This window comes from Equus caballus, chromosome 12 (genome assembly GCF_041296265.1).
Source record: "Equus caballus isolate H_3958 breed thoroughbred chromosome 12, TB-T2T, whole genome shotgun sequence".
Classification (NCBI taxonomy): domain Eukaryota; kingdom Metazoa; phylum Chordata; class Mammalia; order Perissodactyla; family Equidae; genus Equus; species Equus caballus.
The window spans coordinates 39731589-39747277 of record NC_091695.1 but is presented as its reverse complement, the minus strand read 5'-3'; the positions used below and the strand labels follow the sequence as shown (position 1 = coordinate 39747277).

The 15689-nt window shown below is 49.9% G+C and overlaps 2 protein-coding genes across 3 annotated transcripts in view; one reads left to right on the top strand and one right to left on the bottom strand.

The window, feature by feature from the left end:
- The window catches only part of AHNAK (AHNAK nucleoprotein), a 138996-nt gene that overhangs the window by 121820 nt on the left and 1487 nt on the right, over positions 1-15689 (top strand). The window lies entirely within an intron of this gene.
- ASRGL1 (asparaginase and isoaspartyl peptidase 1) overlaps positions 9081-15689 on the bottom strand; it is a 28159-nt gene continuing 21550 nt past the window's right edge. For both annotated transcript variants that reach the window (XM_023654226.2, XM_023654225.2), the window contains exons 5-7: positions 12000-12118; positions 11048-11158; positions 9081-10460 (exon numbers count right to left, since the gene is read on the bottom strand). In XM_023654226.2, the coding sequence (XP_023509994.1) occupies positions 10255-10460; positions 11048-11158; positions 12000-12118 (436 nt within the window). In that variant the 3' untranslated portion in view covers positions 9081-10254. The remainder of the gene's footprint in view (positions 10461-11047; positions 11159-11999; positions 12119-15689) is intronic.

Here is a 15689-nt window from a genome sequence, read left to right as displayed (position 1 = left end):
AGATGTTAACTCAGGGTGACTCTTCCTCAGCAGGGAAAAAAAAAATTGATTCCATAGAATGAGACATAAAAATTCTGAAGGGAAAGTAGATTCCGCACTGGTAAGGGACCAACAGAACTTTGGTAAAAAGAAACCAATGACTTAACAGTTTTGGGTAATAACGTCCTTCTCTGTGGTCCAAACTGCTAAACAGTAAGTATTAAAATACCATCCTGACTGAAGTAAATTCCCCTCTCTTTCCTCTGGAGGGTTGGACTTTTGGTGAAAAGGTCCACAGCCTGAGGGTGGCACTTCTGGGACATTGTCCTCTCAACAGACAAGGCAGCGTTAATCTGTGGATGTTTATGGAGGCGGGACTTTTTCCTCTTAGCCTCGGGGGTCTCCTCTGTAACGGGGCCAATGGCAGCCACCAGCCTTCCTCTCAGAGGGGCCGTCAGAGTTCGGTCAGTGACGGGAGGAAGCCAAGGCTTTCCAGAGGCCTCGGTTTGAGTAGTGAGAGGAGACGGGTGTGGGGAAGGGACTGTGGCTGGCCGGCCCAGGCGCCGCGGAGGGTCTCACAACCGTGTGGGGAGGCAGACGGACCATAGCTCATGGGCAGCGCCCTAGGAGCTGCTCGGAGGAGAAGACGACTTCTGAGTGGATGCGGAGGCTTCCTGGAGGAGGCGTCTGTGAGCTGGGTTTGGCGGGGGCCGGGAGGAAGCAAGGTCAGAGCTGGAGAGGCGGGGCGCCTCCGCCTGCTGTTCTTTCATTCAGCACTCACTTGGTAAGGCCCAGTGCCGCTTCTGGAGACACGTCTAGCGGAGGAGACAGGCGCTAACTGCGATCGTGACACGTCCATAAAGGAGAGACTCGGGTGTTTCACAGGGATTGCGGGGGTCTGGGTGCTAGAGGAAGTGCCTTTGGGCAGAGGGAAGGAAGAGTATATGAAGCTTGGTGGCTGGAGGGCGCAGGAGACCCGGGAGAAGCCAGCGTGGCTGAAGCCCACGTGCTAGATGAGGCTGGGGACCTCTGGGTAGTGGCCTGTCCAGACAGAGCCCTGAGCACCGAAGGGGCGTCTGGGTTTAACTTGGTCGCAGGACACTACAAAAGGTGAGTGGGGAGGCTGGAGCCGGGCAGTGGGAGGGGAAGGAAGTGCAGCCCGAGACTGGAGGACCGAGGAGAAGGGGTCTTGTCGGCTGGGAGAGCTGTACCAGTCGCACACTTCAATTCACTGAGTCTTCTAGAAGCACCACATTGGAGGGCAGGTTGGGAGTGGGGTGGCCTTTGGTTTCATTGTTATCTATACTCTGAGGTCATGGCTGTTATGGTTGTTAAGTGAATGCGAGTGGTCCCCCGACTGGGCTCATGGACTTGGACTCAGACAGGGACACCGCCCGCGCATACACACCCACGCAGGCCTGGGACGGGCGTCTGCCTCCCTTGCTTGGCCTGAGCCTGGCTCCACCCTCAGCCCGGCAAGCCCTCAGATCAAATCCTGGGAGAGCCTGCTACAGAAATGGCCTCCAAGGGGGGATCTTGTGTGGTTGGGCTGGTGACCCGGGGCACCCTGGACGTGGACTCCTGTTCTGCCTGCCCTGTCCTCAGCTCCTCACCACCCTCATCCCTGCTCCCCCCGCCCCACTCGAATTCTCACGGAGCCCTGTCTCCTCTTCCCCAGCAAGGCCCTGACCTGCTGGAGCCTCAGCCCACAGAGCCTTCACCACGACCGGGAGCTGACCCCTCTCCCCCAGCAGCAAGGGTGACCCCTGACCCAGTGAGCTGGATGGTGGGGCCCTGGGGCATCCTGTGGGCCTGGCTGTGGGCTGCGGGTTAGGACGGGGCTGTGGGCAGGGCTGGCGGTGCTTCCCAGGTCTCAGGGTGGGTTTGCCCCAGCCAGGCCCCTTTGTGACCAGAGCTGAGGCATGGGCTATACCCACTTCATCCTTAAGTGAAGGATGCACCTGAGGATTCATGCTTTCATTTCACAAATATTTATTGGGCACAGCTATAGGCCTGGGGGACCAGCTATAAGCAAATTAGGTGTGGTCCCTGCCCTTAAGGAAGCTATGTCTTGCTTTGACGAGTATTCCAGTGGACAAGCTCCCCCAGTTGGAGCCCCACAGTCATCTCTTCCCAAGCCTTGGTTTTCCCATCTGAAAAATGGGTGTAGCACCCGGTTGGCAGGGTTGTTAGGGTTAGAGAGGGTTAGTGGTGACATGGCTGGCCTTGGACCCTCTTCGTTCTGACCCTGGAGTTAAGCAGACTTGCGGTCTGGCCCCAGTTCTGGGGAGAGGCTTTCCTGGCCCAGGGGGCTCACAGGCCTTCCTTAGCGAGGCCCCTTCTGCCAGGAGCTGAGCTCACGGGGTGGGGCGGCCCCAGGGGCCACACATCCGTTATTCTCCCTTTCCTGGGAGCTGGTCCAGAGACAAGGGGCAGGGTGTCTGGTTTTCGTCGTGCTGCTGTCTCTAATTCCTCTGGCATCTGAGCTGCTTTTCAGAAGGAGGAAGATGCACTTAACTGGTTGTGACCCAGCTCGGCGCTGAGGGTGGAATCTGGCAGAGCTGGATTCGAAGGCCAGCTGGGCCACTTGCTAGTTGGTGACCTGGGCAAGGTACCCATCACCTCTGGGCAGCAATGGCCCCATTTGGAAAATGGGAATAGTTATTTCTGCCCTGCCTATTCCACAAAGTAGAAATAGATGTGACAGTGCTTCGTAAATCATAAAATATGAAGCTGGGGTTCTCCTTTGTGTTGGCCTTGTTCTGGGTGGGCCTCTGCCGGGGGACCTTGCCTCTCACAGGAACAGCCAGGTCCCTGGGGGCTAAGCACCTGGCCACACGTCCAAAATGGTCGGAGCGACTTTTGGGTCCATGGAATAGAGGCCCATTTTAGGAGCTGCCAGCTGGGGACCCTGGAGGAAGGGTTCACTCTGGTGGGTGTGGCTTGGGAACAAAATAACACAGTAATAATAACTGACACTTACTGAGCGTTTCCTATGTGCCAGGCACACTTCTAAGAATTTTCTGTGTATTAACTAACTGATCCTCACAACAACCTGAGGGAGGTTACAAGTATTCCCCTGAAATACCTTTAACGGCAGAAAGGCATTTCAGGAGAGGACACCGGGTGTGCAGAGGCCTGCGGAGTCTCTTGCCTGCTGGCGGCAGTGGGAGACCCTGCCTGCAGCCTGGAGGAGCTGGCCTGGGGGGCCTTGGAGCCAGCCAAGAGGTTTAGGTTTGATACATTCGGCGGGAACCCTTGGAGGCTCTCGGGTGGGTAAGATGGGGCTCCTGGGAGGAGGGCCCACGAGGGACTGGCTGCAGGGGTGCAGAATCCAAGGAACGAGGTGGGCGTTCCTCATTCTTCTGTCTTCATACTCGAGCACGGGCCCAGCTGCCACCCAAGCAGCCCCCAGGGGAAGCCTTGACACCACGAGGGGCTCAGGAGCTGGGCTGTGGTGGTGCAGGGGCTGGAGGTCTCAGAGCCTGCGTAGGCTGGGGGGCAGCCAAGTGGCCCAGAGCGGGTCCTGTATGTGCCAGCCTGCGCCCCATCCTGGGAGCTGACCCCAGGAGGGGCAGGGCAGTCCTGCCTGCAGGGTTTGAGAGGAGTCTGGAGCATCCTGCCAACACTGCAGGACAACGATGCCTTCCCGGTCTGAGCCCTGCTCAGGGGTCTGGCCTTCCTAGGGGAGGGATGATAGCACTGTGGCCCCAGTGCTCAGAGACAGGAAGCAGGGCTGGAACCTCTTCTCTCAAATAAAATGAAGGCGCTTCCCAGGGAGGTCACCGCAGAGGCCTTCAGCCTGAAAATTCGGGCGCAAACACACTGGTGGGGCCCTCAAATACAACAAAGGCAGACGTGCTGCTCTCCCAGGAACTGGCTGCCTGTTCTCTGCAGCACATCCAAGTAAGGACTTGGGGCTGAGAACGCTGAGCGTGTGTGGGAGATTCAGCTCTGCAGGGTGCCCCACCCCGTGTCCTGACCATTTCTGCTTGAGAGCAGTTGACAAACATGCTGGAATTTCTAAGGAAGACGAGGACAGGGTGGGAAACGGCTGGGGGGAAGCCGCAGAATCTTTAGTCATGAGGCATGCAGGGTGTGATATCTGTGCAAGAGCCAGAGATAAGACGAACAGAGATGGCTGGGAAGATTGGGGAGGCACGGGCCCGAAAGGCAAGATCTGGGGTGAGGTCACCAGGGAAGCATGCGGGCTCACAGTGAGCTTCGGGGCTGGGGGGGACGGGGTGCTGAGTGGGCCCAGGCGAAGGGATGGGAGCAGACACAGGGAGGAAGGGAAGAGCGTGCCCTGGTCTTTCTTACTTTTCAAATGATTAAATACTTGGTACCTGAATACAACGTTGGGAGAGAGAGTTCAGCAGTTCAGACCCCCAGGGATCTGGCAGTAGGTAGACGGTGGAATGTTGTTCTGGAAGGCAAGAGAACCCTAGCCTTTGTTCTCTTCCCACGGTAAATAGTCCTGGGTTTGACGTGACTGGTATCCACCTGCTCTAATTAGTAAATACTTCTGAAAACTGCCCTTTGCCCAAGAAGCACTTGGGGTAGCTCTTGCTTACTGTGTGGTCGGACAGGCCTTGGGAAAGGCTGAAGGTGAGCGCAGCTGGGAAGGACGTGACCTGGGAAGAGGTGGCCCGAGGAGGCCCGAGCAGGAAGGGTGGTGGGCCAGTCCTTTCCTGGAGGCTGCACAGGGTGAACCCGCTCCCCACCTGCTCTCTGACTCCAAGTCACTCTTTGCCAAACTTCTGGGTGGGGCCTTGGGCTTCTGGTACAACCCACGTTCCCCTTTCCACACCTTACGCCCAGCTGTGTTCCCACAGCCCAGCAGCATAGGCTGCTGCTGCAAAAGGGACGTTGACATCTCTGTTTGGAATGGTGGCCTGGCACCCCACCCTGCGATGTGTTCCGGCCCAATGCTCACCTGATCCCACAGGAGGCAGCCTGACCAACTGGGAAGGTGTAACATAGCGGGGCACCCAGCGCTAACATTCGACAAGTCAGAGTGGTTAAAAAAGGGGCAGGACTTGTTAGAAGAGACCAAGGGGCATAATCACATTCCAGGCAGGGACAGGGTTTGACAAACCTGCCGTCAGGGCCCATGCTGAGGAAATGGGAGAAATCTCAATACTGACTATTACATAGCTGAGTTTACTGACATGGAAAGGTGGATTTTTAACTGAAACAAAGTTTGAAAAACCATGTATGGCATGATCTCATTTTGGAAAACATATACATAATATATACTTTGAAAAAGATCTGAAAGAATATACAACAAGGTGGTAATATTGATATTCACTTGAGGGATAGGAAATCTTTACCCCTATTTTTTTCTTACTTTTGGTGATCTATGTTTTCTCATGCATTTAAAACTTTTTGCTATTTTTATTTTTTCCAACTTTTACAATACACATATGCCCCCTTTATTTTATCAGAAGGCTATTTTTAACTCAAAAATGTTTAGTAAAAAATTGCTACCCTGCAAGGTAACAATCCAGGGGCTGCCTGCGCCACGGCTCTCGTAGTGGAGCCTCAGTCCTACAGGATGGGAAGAAACAATCTCTTGGCTCCCTTGCTCCCAGCCAGAGCTTAGAACCCAAACCCCATCCAAGCTCTGCACGGGATCCAGAAAGTGCTCATAATTACACAGCAAAAAATATAGTTAATTCTGAGATCAGTGAAAAAAAGAAGATTCGAGGCTAGTTTCCTCTGTCAACCCAGGCCACGCCTGGCCCCCACCTCTCTCATTGTCTGAAAATCCAACTTTATTTTAATAGAAGATTGGGAAAAAAAGTAGAATTTGAAGGATAAAGTGGTCAAAGCGTGCTGTTCCCTCCTGCTTCTCACCTGGGGCTCGTGCCTTGGTCCTGGTGGGCATTGGGTGCCATGAGTGATAGGACAAGGACTGTCATATCGAGGACACAGGATTGGGGAAGAGAGAGGCTGAGATAAACCTGTTTAACCTGCGTGGAATAAACTCCAGTTTCTCTGGGCCTTTTTCCATCTTTCAAAGGGAAGAATCTTCCCTGTGCCTCCCCTTGCACATTTTTAACTTCTCACAACAGACGAGCTATATGTGACTATGGCTTGACTGTGTGTGTGTGTGTATGGACGTGGGGCGGGGTAAGGGAGAAAGGCTGCTTGCTCACTCAGTGGTATTTAGACTCTGGATGGAACCACTAATGGGCACCCACACCCAATCCTGGCCTCAACCCTCCCTGTGTTCCAGGCGCAAACCTCCTCCCAACCCCGTTCCTAGGCCTGGTTTCACTGCTGTCCTTCAGCCCAGCACCCATTCCTTTCTGGGTCGTGCCTACGCCTATGGAGAGAGGAGGATACCTGTGTTTTTCTGAGCTGGATAAGCTCTGTGGGGGCACTTCCTGGCTTTGGCAAAGTTGCTACAAAGTCTGAATACAGTGATGGTTTTGTGCAGAGGGGAAGGCTGACATGAGGACTACAGAGGAGCAGGTGTGGGGCTGGAAGGACGGTGTCCCCCTCCAGCTTCCCCACACCCCATCCATTTCCGATGAGAGGGCCACTGACGAGGACTGAAGTGCGTCCCATTCCACCTTCCTTTCCCAGAGTTTATAATCTCTCATGCTAGAAAGGAACACGTCTAGAAAGGACATTATTCGAGAAAAACATTTATTGTGCAACAGCTACATGTTTAAGGCTCTTTCCTCCAGGACTTTTCTCTCCAGCTCAACACGGTGGGCTGACTGCAGCATCTCCTGCTCCGGCAGACACTCGCTCTCAGCTCTGGCCCCTCTTGTGCTCCTTCTTATCCCACCATTTTGGCAAGTTTAGGCCAAACTACGATTTATCTGTATCCTGGCTGGAAGGAGCAACCGAGGGCAGAGGCTGGGGCTGCCTGAGTGAGCTCTCCTCGGGATCCCCAGCACCTGGCGGCAGGAGCAGTGTAGGCTTCAATTGTTTTAACCGTCAAGACATGGTTGATTTTGATGGGTTCTGTGGGGCGTTTGCTAGTGTTTTGGACAATTCTGCTATAAAATAAACTGTAGTATTTACGTGAAAAGGAAAGTCAGGAACGGGAATACTCTTTTGGTTCCAAATTTTCTGAGTAGATTGTTCTGATCCAGACTCAAGATAAACGATCTCCCCTATGGGCTGTGGAAACCGTTGGACATTTTATAGTTTGCTGCCCTCTTGTGGCATAGAAGTGACAAAAAGACTGCCATTGTCTTTCAGATAATATCTTGCTCATTTATTTGTTCCACAGATAGTTACAGAGCAGGCCACTGGACCATGTGTGGGGCAAAAGACAGAACCACACATGGTCTCCGCTTACGGAATTCCCAGGCCAGTGGAGACGACTTTCACAGAACCAAGGTCCAAGGGCAACAGTACACACCGTGGCTTGCACACAGGGGCTGATGTTCCCTTACCTAACAGGGCTGGGGCTGCCAGGCCCAGGAGGTCAGCTGGCCCCAAGCTGAGACTCCAGCAGTCTTTGATAACTAGTCACTTCCCTCGGGAATGGCGGACCTGAGAAGCGCAAAATCACATCCTGCACCTGGCCTCCCGAAGCCCCCTCCTCCCTTCTTCTTCCTTATCTACTTAGTAATCCTTACTTCTCCAGAGTCCCGCCATTTCCAACCCCTAATGTGATTCTGCTTTGCCTCCTGTCATGGGCTAAATTGTGTCCCCTCAAAATTCACATATTGAAGCCCCAACCCCCAGTCCCTCAGAATGTGCCTGTACTGGGAGACAGGGCCTTTGAAGAGGTGATTAATTTCAAACTAGGCTGTGAGGGTGGGTCCAGTCCCATCTCACTGACATCTTCAGGAGGAAATTTGGCCACAGATCTGTATAAAGAAAAGACCACGTGAGGACACGGCGAGAAGGCAGCCTCTGTGAGCCAAGGAGAGAGGCCTCAGGAGAAAGCAGACCCGCTGACACACCCTGGTCTTGAGACTTCCATCCTCCAGAACTGAGAGAAAATAACTTTGTTGTTTAAGCCACTGTCTGTGGTATTTTGTTGTTGGCAGCCCTAACAAACTAATGTATCTCCTAACAAAATACTTACTTCTAAAGGACAGTCGGTGCATACTGAAGTTTTCAAGGATATTAACACGCAGACTCCCTGCTGGGCCTGGCCACAGTTTCTATATTTGTCCACAGGATCCCTAAGGCAAACACTGAGCAGTTGTCCTTTTTTTTTTTTTTGAGGAAGATTAGCCCTGAGCTAACTAACATCTGCTGCCAATCCTCCTCTCTTTGCTGAGGAAGACTGGCTCTGAGCTAACATCCATGCCCATCTTCCTCTACTTTATATGTGGGACACCTACCACAGCATGGCTTGCCAAGTGGTGCCATGTCCGCGCCCTGGATCCGAACTGGCGAAACTCTGGGCTGCCAAAGCAGAGCATGCGAACTTAACCACTTGGCCATGAGGCCAGCCTCCATAGTAATCTATTTTATAGATGAAAAACTTCTTAGATGTTAACTTGCCCAGGGTCACCCAGGAAGTAGGGAGAAGCAGGATTCAAACTCAATCCTGCCCTCAGGGGCCACCTCTTTCTCTCTAGTTTAGAGCAGCTGACATGGCCCAGGGAGGGTCACAGGACAGAAGCTAGAACTGTGCCACTGTCTGGCAAACTCCAAGAAGACTGGTCCGTAGACCCTGCTGATATCTGCAAATGGTGGTTGGGTTTCCTCCTTAACCCATCCAGAAAAAGCTCAATTCTTTGTTTTTGGTGAGGAAGATTGGCCCTGAGCTAACATCTGTTGCTGATCTTCCTCTATTTTGTATGTGGGATGCCACCACAGCATGGCCCGAGGAGTGGCGTGTAGGTCCACACCCAGGATCGGAACTCATGAACCCTGGGCTGCTGAAGTGGAGTGTGCAAACCCAACCACTACGCCACCAGGCCGGCCCTGAAAAAGCTCAATTCTTTTAAAAAACTCTCAAAGACACTCCACAAGGCAGGACGCAATATCATATCCATATCCCACCTGTACCTTGGAAGGTCTCTCTAACTAGCACACCTGTCTGAATTGACAGACCAAAGGAAACTCTTGTACATTCTGGTCTTCGTCAACAGTGACTCCTAACCACACTGTTATTCTTTCAAAATACATTTTATTAGTGGCACATGGAATTTAAAGTTAAGCAATTTCTTTCCAGAGAGAAGATAAGCCCTGACAGACTAAAAAACTGAGCAGATATGTCACAGCAGAAATACCATTTCCTGTGTAAAGACAGATTAATAGGAATACGCTCCACCAAGGAAATTACTTTCTTCACCATGCTGACCACATTGTACACACACCTGATTCAGCTGGGGAGGACCCCACAGCACTGGACAGTATGAGAACGCCTTAGGTCACGGCGTCATCTCCACATGGATCGGCCCTGCCTTGTGGCAGGAGAGGAGAGCGGTTGCGAGCCGCGTTCCTCACTATGAGGACCCAGAGGGTCTGCGGCAGGTGGAGGCTCTGGTCAGCCGTGCTGGCTGCTGGGAAAACAGTAGGTGAGCAGACTCGTGTGTGAGCCCAGGAAAGCCCTCAGACTGGAAGGAGAGCCACAGTTTCCATTGGGACCCTTCATCTCCAGACTAGAGAGCTACGGGTTACCAGAGGGTCCCCTTAAAGTGTCTGGAAACATGTCCATATTAGCAAGTTAGAGAGGATCTCAACTTTCTTGGAAGTCAGTTTACTCTCACAGATTCTTTTCCCCGCTGTCTAAACGGACTCTGCGACAGGCTGATGTGGCGGTTCACCCGGACTTCTCCCACTTGCTCTGCTGCTGCTCCTGTCTTACTTTCACATCCCTCCACTGGGCCCTCCCCTCCCCTCCTGCCCCTCCCTGGTCCTGTGGGAAAGTCTGCAACCAAGAGAGCCTGGGGAGTCGCTCTCCTCTGGATCCCACAAGCCTTTCAGGCTGCAGCTCCCGTCTCTGCCGCGGGTCTCCCACCTCCAAAGGGCACTCCCCACACTAGGCAGCTCCTGCCGTGTTACGATCACGTCACTTCTTCTTTCTAACCTAAGATAAGGGCTCAGCTCGCGAGAAAGGCTCAGCAGAGTGTGTCATGCCCACTAGTCTTACTTTGACCTTAATACAGACATTTCCCTTATCACTTCAGAATCCACCCCTCAACCAAACACTCAGATCAAGGCAACAAAAGGAGTGACAGACTGCAGGCTTTTTCCATTTCTACATCTAATTGATTAAGCTGAGTCTCCACACAGGAAGCTGTACTTGACCTCCAAGCTAGCATCTAGAATACAATCTTCCAGGGCTTAGGGCAGGTCCGTGACACTGGTGTCGTCAAGATCAATTCCGGAGTGCAGCTTGCAGTTCTTGACGGCTGCCCAGGGCATGGACGCAGAGGTCCACTTTACTGCCCAGTCTCCTGCTTTGCTGACCAGGATAACACCACCTAAACCTTTGAGCCTCGACTTCATATAACCCAACGAGATGTCAGCAGCCTCTTCCAACGTCTTTCCTGAAAACAAGGTTGAGAAACATACGTTATTGAAAGGAATCTGATGGGAAAATCATTTGCAGAATGGAAACCCACAGCGAATTAACAGAGACTTTTAGTAAATAATTCTGTTTGAACGCTTCAGAGAAGGATCCTCACATAAAAGACCCTCCTTGCACTGAGACGGAGCCCTCGCACCAGCCTGGGCAGAGCGCCCGGTCTCCCACACCCAGGCTCACAGCCTCTCTACTGCTCCCTTCTCCAGAGATGCACAAGACAAACGGTATTCTGTTCATTCCTCTGCCCATTTTTTGATCAGGCTGTTGGTTTTCCTGCTCAGCTGTACAAGCTCTTTATATATTTTGGATATTAACCCCTTATCAGATATATGATTTGCAAATATCTTCTCCCAGTTGGTGGGATGACAAACGGTATTCTAAAGGCTTTTCTCCAGATCCTAACAAAAGGTGGGAAGGAGCCAAAATAGTGTTAACCTGAAAGCAACATCTATAGCAAACAAGAAAGGGACGATTTCACATACTTCTGCATCTATTTATAAACAGCTTCTCTTCACTCGTCTTTGGAGAGGATGAACTTGTTCTACGTACCCTGTTCCACGTGGAAGAGAGCGAGTCTGGCCAGATTCACCTTCATGATGCTCTCCCCGTGCCCCGTCGTTGAAATGGCTCCAATGTCATTGTCAGCATAACCTCCAGATCCTGCTCAAAGAAGGCGATGGTGCTGAGCAGCAATAGTCAAGAAACTCAAACACATATTACAAGTCTAATGCTACATGAATATTAAATCCCAAGGAGTGCAATGCGTAGACAAAGGTCAGATTAGTAGCCATGACCTTGGGATGCACAGGTGGACTAGTGAGCGCCATGTGACGACCCTGAAATCAGGAGGACGAAGGAGCCTCATGGACAAGAGGCCTGACCTTTCAAGGAGCAGCTACACCAGGACAGCCCCTCCTTTGCCCCAAAGCATATCTACCCAGTCTGCACAGAGTGAAACACATACAGCCCCCACTGACCCACTCCTGGGAATTAGATAATGTGCTTCAGTGTTAATGCAAATAACATTTCGATCTGTAGTATCTCTGTAGAAGCAGTGTGTCTCTTTCATGCCACTCAAATATAAAAACTACAAACTTAAATTCTGTTTTCTTCTTTCACTAACTTGAGCCCGGGCCTGGGAATAGGTTTTGTGTACTTGGTCCTTTGGGAATAAGTCTACAGATGCTGCCATTGTGGCTGGAGAGGAGACAGGGGCACTATGGGGCAGCTCGGGGGCATCCCCCATCTCCCTCCCAGGTCACCCCAAAGATGTGCAATCTAGGAGAAACAGAGAGCTGAGTGCCCTCTGAAACGCCCTCTGAAAGCAGTGCCTGCCCTAAACAACTCCTTCCAGTCCAACTGCCACTCCCAGAAATCCTGAAGCTGCCACCAAGAAGAGGAGGGACACGAAGAAAGAAAGACAAGGAGAGAGGGGCGGAGAATCGAGGATGAGAACTTGTGGATAGGGGAAGTGGGAGCAGTAGCCATCCAGCAAGCCCACCTATACACGGTGTGTCCCCTACTCGGCCGACCATTTTATTAACGATGCCCCCCGTAGAGGTTGCATAAGCCACGTTTCCTCTGCAGTCCAAGGCAACAGCACCCACAGTGCCCAAGTTTCTGCCAAAAATAAACAGAAAAAAGTGACAGGCTGAAGATGAGAAACACTCCCACAAGTAACAGTGTAGCTTAATACCACTCAAGTTCCCCATTGTATGTTAATGGCAAACGGGACGCATTTTGATGCCAACATTCCTGGGTCACGGAGACGGCAAAGCGAGTCTGCTTTTTATTCCTCGTCAGTCAGATTGCGAGACATTCTGCTAGGCCTCAACTTTAAGAGCACATCCACTCCCAGCCCCATCATTTTCTAGCTGTGTGACTTAAGTTTTATTCTCTGTGTCTCACTTTCCCCATGTACAAAATGGGAAAAAAATTATTGAGTGCATCTCAACCCTGAGTGTGCATAAGAATCCCCTGGCTCCCCCGGAGATCCTGAGTTGACAGGTACAGGGTGGGACCCAGGACCCTGCACTTCCGACAACCTCCCAGGTGACGCTGATGCTGCCCGTCCACTTTGACTGTTTCATGGGGCTTGCTGTAAAGATAAAATGTTAATTTTTTCCCTAACATTTTATTCTAAGTTTTCAAGTAAAAAAGAAGAAATTGTACGAGAGTCATATACCCCCCACCTGCGCTCTATGATGAACTGTATTTGAGGCACCGTTGTGAGCGCAGCGACACAGCAGTGACCTCGACGGACAGAGTCCCTTCTCCCGTGGAGCTTGCATTTGGGGCAGAGGATAACAGAGCAATCAGAATTTCAGGTTTACTCAAATAGCAATAAAAACTAAGATGACGACAGCAGAATATGGGGAGAGCGGCGGTGGGGAGGTGCTGTTTTATATAGGGCCTCTCTGAAGGAAGGAGGGGTCAAGCCATGCTGATTGCCAGGGAAGAACGTTCCTGAAGCAGGAACACGCTGCCAAGTTTACAGAATTTCAAGGCCACTGTGGTTGGAGACAATAAGGCAGGGAGAGTGTGGGAGGGTCAGAGGGATGGCCAGCAGCCACATGATGAAGGCTCCGACAGGTAGGGTGACCATCCCCCCTGGTTACCCAGGACAGTCCTCATTTATGCCTGTTGTCCCAGCTTAATTCACAGTGTCCCTTTCATTCTCAAAATTAAGTTCCAGTTTCTGTTTTTTCTTATGTTCCTGTTTGTTCCAACAGAAATGCAGAGATGTGTTCACCAAAAAAGCGTACAAAAATGTTCACAGCAGTACTATTTGTAAACAAAAAACTGAAAGCAACACAAATGTCCACCAAAGGTAGAGTAGATAAATTGTGACAAATTCATGAAATGGGATACTATAGTGCAACGAGAATAAACTACTATGTGCAACAAACGGATGAACCTCAGAAATATCATCATCAAAGAGGGCACCCCAAACCCCACACACTATAGGATTCCATTTAAATAAAGTTCACATACAGGCAACACGAAACCACGGTGTTAGCAGTCAGATGAGTGGTTACCTTGGGGGAGGCTCGTGAACGGAAGGGGCCACGAGGGGCAGCTTCCGGCAATGTTCTATTTCTTGATCTGGGTGGCGATTACGTGGGTGTGGCCATGGTGAAAATTCATCAAGAAGTGCACCCATGATTAATGTACTTCTGCATCTCTGCTATACTCCTACAAAAAGTTTATCTTAAAATCATTATTCTCACTATTGTGTTGACTGAAGGAGAGAAGCATGGAAATAGAGATGTCAGGAGGCTTAAAGAGATAGTGGCTTCTTAGGGTGGTTCCAGTGGAAAGGGTGAGAAGCAGGCTGGACTGGGGACATTTCGAAGGCAGAGTTGATAGAATTTGCAGGTGGACTGCATGTGAGAGAGAGAAATCACCAACAACTCTATGGCTTTTGGCCTCAGGAACTGAAAGGATGCAAGAACCATTTACTGAAGTGCAGAAGAACATTAGGAACAGGTTTTTGTTTTGTGGTTGGTATGTGTGGAGGGGGGTCAGGTGGAGAAATAGAGAGTTCAGTTTGGGACGGAAGCTGGAGGTACCTTTTAGGCAACCACATGGAGAGAGTGAGCTGCAGCATTCAAGGGGCGAGGAGGAGAAATCTGCTCATCTGTTTAGAAGAAACAGGAACCCTACCTTCCATCATTCACAAAAATCAACTCCAGATAGCTAAAGACCTAAATAATAAAACACAGAAGAAAATTCTTCAAGAATCTAGGTGAATACATGTCTCAAGGTGGGGCTACCTGCTAAGTTCCCAGTGTTACAAACTCTACAAGAAGAGGTAGCCTACAAATTACAAAAAAATAAAAACTTTTATATGGCAAAAATACCACAATCAAGACTAAAAACAACAGATTTGGGAACATTTTTTTTAACAGAGAAGATAGCTTAAGGACTGACAGCAAATGAAACAACTAAAGAGAAGAAATGATCATAGGACAAAAATAGGCAAATTCATAGAAAGGAAGGACCCACAAACAAATGGAAAATGCTCAAATTTGTTAGTAGTCAGGGAAAAGCAAAGTAAACTGACAATGTCATTCTTCTCGCACCAGATAAGGAAAGGGGCGCTCCCAGTCATTACTAGAGGCAGGTCCACACTTAACATGTGCAAGGGGTCCATGCAAGAATATAAATGCAGGGGCCAGCCCAGTGGTGTAGTGGTCAAGTTTGCACACTCTACTTTGGTGGCCCAGGGTTTGCGGATTCGGAACCCAGGCATGGACCTAGGCACCGCTTATCAAGCCATGCTGTGGCAGGCCTCCCGCATATAAAGTAGAGGAAGATGGGCACGGATGTTAGCTCAGGGCCAATCTTCCTCAGCAAAAAGAGGAGGATTGGCAGTAGATGTCAGCTTAGGGCTGATCTTCCTTAAAAAAAAAAAAATACAAATGCAAATGGAGGCCCACACACCAAATGTTTTATATTTAGAAGTTATAAATATGTTCTCTCCTCTTACCGTGACAAATCTATGTTGAAAAGTATGTAAATCTATGGTTTTCATATGACTGAAAGCTGACAAACTACCAGTGATGACAATTTAATACTGTGCACATCTGGATCTTTTGTTGATCAGCTGGTGATGGCTGGATGAGTGAAAAAAACCACACACACATATCCATAATTCCTAAGTTGTTATTTATTCCATGAAATTAACTTTCCTTGCCTTCATTTCATGGAGCACTGATTATGTTCTTATAATCAACATTTCCACATAACATGCATCCTATTGACAAAGAGCCAAATAACATCCTTTCTTCAGTCAATGTAGTTCGTAGCAAGTTTTTCATTGATTTTAATTTGGAGAAGTTTCACTCTGCTGAGGCAGTAGCAACTGGAATTATTTCTTAAAGCAGTGCTTAGATTTGGAAATGAATCCTGATTTTTACATTACCACACTCAAATGATATATATATATATATGGGGTTCATATGGTAAATTATCACAGAAGATATTACTAAGTATTTTAATTTGATCATATAAATCACAATCACTTAGTATAGTCATTTTCACCATCTCTCAAGCAGTATTTAGATCCATGCAGAATATCTTAAGTTCTTTCAAATTTCAATGATGGTATATTATAAAAAAAACTGAAAACAGGAGTATGCTGTCGCATTCTGTTCAAATCTTTCTTCAAATGGTACTAAGGTTTGAT